The sequence below is a fragment of the Stenella coeruleoalba genome, assembly GCF_951394435.1.
Source record: "Stenella coeruleoalba genome assembly, chromosome: 16".
Lineage (NCBI taxonomy): Eukaryota > Metazoa > Chordata > Mammalia > Artiodactyla > Delphinidae > Stenella > Stenella coeruleoalba.
This window is the reverse complement of record NC_137162.1, coordinates 44,031,614-44,038,421: the sequence shown is the minus strand read 5'-3', so window position 1 is coordinate 44,038,421 and position 6,808 is coordinate 44,031,614. Positions and strand designations below refer to the sequence as shown.

General features: G+C 35.7%; 1 protein-coding gene across 3 annotated transcripts in view; it reads right to left on the bottom strand.

Moving 5' to 3' along the window:
- Positions 1–3,078: 3,078 nt before the first annotated feature.
- Positions 3,079–6,808, bottom strand: part of UBE2D1 (ubiquitin conjugating enzyme E2 D1) — a 37,287-nt gene continuing 33,557 nt past the window's right edge. For 2 of the 3 annotated variants that reach the window (XM_079900667.1, XM_079900668.1), the window contains one exon: positions 3,079–6,487. Coding sequence is in view for 2 of the 3 variants with exons in the window: in XM_079900668.1 (XP_079756794.1) it covers positions 6,442–6,487 (46 nt within the window). In the remaining variant the exon portion in view is untranslated. The remainder of the gene's footprint in view (positions 6,488–6,808) is intronic. The other variant, XM_079900666.1, reaches the window with a different exon arrangement.

Here is a 6,808-nt window from a genome sequence, read left to right as displayed (position 1 = left end):
AATAGACTTTAAGCCAAAAGCATTATTAGAGATAAACAAAGACATTTCTTAATGAGAAAGGGATCATTCTGCTAGTAAAACATCACAATTTCATGAGTGTATTGTGCATGCGTGTGTGTATGTGTGTGTATCCAATAATATGACTTCAAAATCTTTACAGCAAATATAAACTAATAGACAATTTCACAATCATAAACGGGAAACTTGCACACATCACCCATAATGGCTGTGAGAAAAAGCAAATATTGTGAGCACAATTAACAAACTTGATAAAATTGGCACATATATAAACTCTGCACCTAATAACAGATTCATATTATATTCAAACGCAAATGGATCATTTATCAAAATTTACCACATTCTGGGTCTGAAAGCAAGGTTTAAAAAATAAGGTACCAAAGGATAACGCCAATGAAAAATGTACAAGACCTCTGCACAGCAAACTACAAAACAATCAGAAATTAAAGACAGCCTAAGTACACTGAGTGATCTATATATTCATGGAAGATTCAGTAGGATGTGATGGTGACCCCAAATTCCTTCTCATGGAGAAGTGGGAGTCTATGTTCCCTTCCCGTGAATTTGAGAGGGTTTGTTACTGCTTCACACAAGAAGTGACACTATGTGACTTCAAAAGCTAGATCATAAAAGGTCATAGGACTTTCTCCTCCTTCTCTTGGTAGACCTGATCTCCAGATGCTGCCTGTTGGCACTGAGCTGCTATGTTGTGAGAAGTTCAAGCCACACAGAAAGGCTTTTATTTATTCATATAAGTTTATTTATTTATTTATTTTTTGGCTGCGTTGGGTCTTTGTTGCTCTGCACGGGCTTTCTCTAGTTGCAGCAAGCAGGGGCTACTCTTCATTGCGGTGCACAGGCTTCTCATTGCGGTGGCTTCTCGTTGCAGAGTACGGGCTCTAGGCACGCAGGCTCAGTAGTTGTGGCTCATGGGCTCTAGAGCGCAAGCTCAGTAGTTGTGGCACAGGGGCTTAGTTGCTCCGTGGCATGCGGGATCTTCCCGGACCAGGGATCGAACCCATGTCCCCTGCATTGGCAGGCAGACTCTTAACCACTGCGCCACCAGGGAAGTCCTAGAAAGGCTTTTAATAAGTGCTCTGGTAGACAGTGCTCATCCAGGCGCCAACATCTCAGAAGCCTCCCAATGATTTCCGCCTCCAGCCATTTGAATCACCTGAGCTGAGGCCCTAAGTACATGGAATAGACAAGCCCTCCCTGTGCCCCATTCCAATTCCTGACCCAACAGAATTTATGAGCAAGAACTGTTCTTTTATATCACTTATTTGAGAGTGGTTTGTCATTCAGCAATAGATAACCAGGACAAAAATGCCAACTTTACCAAAACTGCCCTAGAGATCCAATAAAACCTCAATGAAAATCTCAGCAGAAGAAATGGAAAAGCTGATCCTAAAGTGCATTTTGAATCACGAGGGATGTGAATAGTCAGAACAATATTGTAAAAGAACAAAGTTGGAAAATCCACACTTCTTGATTTCGAAAGTTACTATGCAGCTACAGTCATCAATGTAGTGTGGTGTTAGCGTAAGGCATACAGGTCATTAGAACAGAATTCAGAGACCGTAAAAAACCTCTAGGGTCAGTTGATTTTCGACAAGGGTACAGAGACCTTTTCAAGGGGAAAGAACAGTCTTTTCAACGAATAGTGCAGGCCTGATTTTTAGAAGGGCTTACCAGGTTGGCCTTCAGCTGGCATCAAGGAATACGGCTTTTAAAACTTTCCCTATGTGATATAAGGTTCTATCTGCTATGCTAGCCTGGCTAGACTTTTTAAATAAACAATGTGATTTCAGTGAACACCTGCTGACCTTCTGGGAGCCTGGAGTTTTGGTGGGCAAAGGGTGCCTACATGGTTTAGCCCCTAGTAAAACCCCTGGACTTTGCATTTCAAACAGGCTTCCCTGGGCAGAAACACTGTGCCTGTGTTACTGCATTTCACTGTTGGAGGGAGAGTGAGCTCTGTGTGGCCCCTTCAGAGAAAGCTTCATGGTTTCCTTCATGATCTGTCTTTTCCCCTTACTGAGGGAGCTGTGTATCTTTGCTGTGTCGCTATAATAAATCTTAGCTGTGAGTATGAACATATGCTTAGTCTGGTGACTTCTATTGACACACTGAATGTGTGGGTGGTCACTGGACCACCTAAACGGGTGTATCAGGAGTGCTTACACAAGTGGTGTCACAACTGTTCCCCACAATATGTATATTAAGTTTACAATAAAATCTTACATGCAACTCACAGTGATCTTTTGCACTAAAAAGATTTTAACAAAAGCAAGCAAATGATATGAGGAAGCATAGCTCAGAACATGTGCCATCATAATAAAAGCAACTTCCTCCTGGGGTAAGAAAGGCACATTCCTCCCTCTACAACAGTAGAACCTAAGAGAGCGCTAAGTTTTTTAAAAAATGTATCTTATAAAAATGCCTCCAAGTGCTAGAACTTTTAGGTGAATATTCCCTCTTCCTATTAGTTCAGTTCATTTACAATTTAAAACCACATTCTTACATATATAACAGGATAATGAGAGCAGAAATTTAAATGTAACATGATACAAATAAGTGATAAAACACTACTGTGTTACAAATTATTTCTATTACCCAAAACGTCAGCTGTCTACAAATTTTCAGTTATCACTACTACTGAAAAAACTCCTGGTCAAAGTGTATCAATATACAGTTTAGGAGTTTGCAGATGTCAGTACAAAAAAAAAAAATTTTTTTTAGAAATGACTAGTTATCTATACAGATGAATTTTTACAAGTGAAATTAGATGAATCTCTACCTGCTGCCCTGTTTGTAAAACACAACTGTCAGAACAGGCAAAGAGAAGCACTGTAAAAAATCAGAACTTTCACAAATAATATGCATTACATTTTAGGGCTATTAAACTGCAATTAAACTTCTGCTTTAAAGAAAATTTTTGGCATAGTTTACATTGATAGAGTGCTAGAAGTAAACTTTTAAAATTCTGTTTATTTTATTATATTAATAACCACAAAAGATTTAAACAAACTAAAAAGATAAGTGCTGTATCTTAACAGACCAAAGTCAACTAAAAAGATAAGTGCTGTATCTTAACAGACCAAAGTCAACAATTTGAATACACTGAAGCTATATGGCCGTGGCTAGAGTATTAATCACATTTTCCATGGCTAGTCCTAATAAAAATGAGTAACAGGACCAATGATTCTACTACAGAACTCAAATTTTAAAACATAGGACTGGACTCTGAATCCAGTTCAAAATGACTACCAACAAAGAGACAGGATATAAATAGCTTCACCAAGAATCTCTCTTAATCCGAGAGGAAAATTCATTTCCCCAATCTTTCCACCTTAAAAATACAGAACTGTGAGAGAGCAGGATTCTATGAAACATCAATGACTGGAATCATGTACAAAGAAGATAAACATATCATTGTGATAAAATGATGAGAAATGAAAAACTACATGTGGTATTGTTTTTATTAAGTTTTTTAAAAAGTTACTCTTTTTATTTTGGGCTGCATTGGGTCTTCGTTGCTGCGCACGGACTTTCCCTAGTTGCAGCGAGCAGGGGCTACTCTTCATTGCGGTGCGTGGGCTTCTCATTGCGGTGGCTTCTCTTGTTGCGAAGCACGGGCTCTAGGGGCGCGGGCTTCAGTAGTTGTAGCACGTGGGCTCAGTAGTTGTGGCTTGCGGGCTCTAGAGCGCAGGCTCAGTAGTTGTGGTGCACGGGCTTAGTTGCTCCATGGCATGTGGGATCTTCCCGGACCAAGGCTTGAACCAGTGTCCCCTGCATTGGCAGGCGGATTCTTAACCACTGCACCACCAGGGAAGCCCCAAAAGTTACTCTGAATATTAACTCTTAGGGTTGCCCTGGTGCTTTGTGTTTGTGTTTCTCACCTAATACCTTTTGATCCTTTGAAATTGCTTAACTGACAAAGTAAATTTAAAATTTTCCCTAACAGAGTTCATGGAGGGGTGGGGGTATAACGTAAAGCAAAAATGAATAATTGTATATGATTTACATATGCATGTGTAAAGCTTGTTCGGAAATTAGAGATAGTTGGGGGGATGAGCGTGAGGTTACCCCTTACAGCCTGTATCATGGATTTATTGTATGTGGCAGTTACGAGTGTTCAGAATCCAAGACTTCAAGAGGTAGAATCGTAAAACTCCAAAAGACTTTCCATTTTCCTCACTCCCAGGAGGTCCTTAAATTAATGGTTGATCTATGGAGGAAGGTCCTTGGCTTCGGATTTACAGTTAGGTAACTGATGTACCCTTTGTTAGAATTAAACAAAACAACAAACCCAAAATACTGATCTGGCTGATCATTATGCCATTGCTGAACTTCTAAGATTTTTAAATTAATTATGAGAACTTGTGCTCACTCCTCAAGAGAGTGGTTGTACAATTCAGATGTAAGCAAAGGCAAACAGAGTTAGTGTTCGGCAAGTTTCAAAACTTTAATACAGAAAAAAAAAAGACATTTCCAAAAATAAATGCCACACAAAAGTTTTTTAAAAAGTGAAAGATATTCAAGAAACAAAACCCTTTATTATCAAAATATACTAAATACTTAAATCTAATGATGTTGAGTGTTCAAATTCTGGGCCAATGTAGCTTATAATAACATAGTAGTATTCTTCATGATATGGCTGTTTCAAGACATCACTTAATATAGTTACTTTTTAAACCTATATTTTCTTAAACATCCATTACACAATTCATTTAATTATTTTACATTCATTTATAAAAACACATTTTTTAACAATGGGTTATTTTGTGCTTTATAATAATGAACCATGGTAAAATACTTAAGTGATTTACATTCTTTGCTAATGACTACACCCATCACAGATTTTTGTACACTTATACAGCTACTGAAATAATCAGAAGAGCTACAACTCTTCTTAAAAATGACACTCAAGTTTGGTAAGCATGCTAATAATTAGAGACATTTTTTTTCCAAGTTAAAACATTAGAACTTTCTAGCTTTCTTTAAAATCTGCAAAGATAACCTGCTCATTTAAATCATTTTAACTGACAATTTATAAAACAGAGGGAAAGTGTCATTTTAGAATTTTCTGTATAACTTCTACGGTAAAAAATGGATGTCCTCTTTCAAACTGTGATGGCATTAAAATTCTATTTTAGAAATTCTAGATTTTAAAATGTTAAGAAATACAACATCAGTTATATCTAGAGGGGCATTTTAATGAATTACCTAATTATTCTTCAGGTCTATAAAGACTTTTCTTCAATGTAGGTGACACTGTCTTACATTCATCTCAGTACCTTAGAAAATAATTCATTTTAGATGTGATCCAAGACAAATGCCAACATATCCTAAATTCTTTTCAATAACAAGGGACCAGTGTATATCATCCTCTAGATTGACAATTTAGTAAACAGATATCAATACAAACCTAAAGCAATAAAATTTATATAATTAATGGTGATTAGTGCCAAATACAACAGACTTCATTCTTACAATTTGGAATTAATTTCCATGCAAAATTTTATATAGAGTATTGATCCTTACTTATAAAGTAATTTTTTATCTTTTTAAGTAATCAAGACAAATAGTAGAAAAAGCATTTTATTTAAATGGAAAAAGCTACATTAAGATCTGTAAAAGGTGTCAATATAATATTGCCTATACAGAAAAAAATTCTGATGTGAATAGCAACAAATAAAAGTTACACGTCTTCCTACTTAGCAGTGCAATTAATTCACATTGTAATAAAGTTAAGTCAAGTATAACAAAATCAAAACAAGTGTTTCTCCATAATCAGTATACTGAGAATTACAGTGTAAAGATCATTTCAGGTTTAAGGAATCTGCAATCAATCTACAGAATACCCTAAGACAAGGGAGACGGACAGTTAATTCATTTCATTATCAGCTGTTGGGTTTTTTCAATACTGTTCACAGGAAAAAAGTAACGAGTTGACATACATGTAAATAGAATATATTTAGTCTATACAGTAAAAAAATACAAATTATAAAGTGAGCTAACAAAGAATGAAATCTGAATACAGATTTATATAACTGACGACATCTTAGACAACACATACAGTATTTTTCATGTAAAAACATCTAGTTTCAGCAAAAAATAATTTGGTTGCTTTTCAGATGCATTGTAGATCTTGTAAGCTGAAGATGCAGATGTCCAAGTATCTTAAAAACCATAATAAATGTCTTTCTCAATGCATACAAAATGATAAACGCTCTCATCACAGTCTCAAGAATATTTTTGGAAGTTTGTTTTGTCTTGCTTCAGAAATACATTTAAAATGGGTAAAAATCAAAGGATTTCATGGTACAATGAAACAGTAAACGGTGCTCGATTTACTGCTAATGTTGAAAAAAACCTAGATTTTACAGTACTCTGGTATATATGAAAATTTTTTTGATTTTACATTGCATATTTCTGAGTCCATTCTCTTGCGTGTCTGTTGTATCTGTAGACATACAAAAGGGATATAGTAAAAACATACAAATTAAATCTTTTAGAAGATCTATGTAAAACTGTATACCTTTTTTATGCTTAACTGCAATAATCATACATACACCAATTACTGGGTCAATGTGACTTAGGTTCATGCATAAATAAAACAGAAAACATGAGCGATTTTTTAAACTAATGGATCTCTTTACAACCTATATGAAAACGTACCTAAGTTATACACAACGAAATAAAGAAATCAATTTCTAATACAAATCTGTAAATGACAACCCTGAATGGTCATTATCTGTAAAATGCAAATGAATCAATGGTGCCA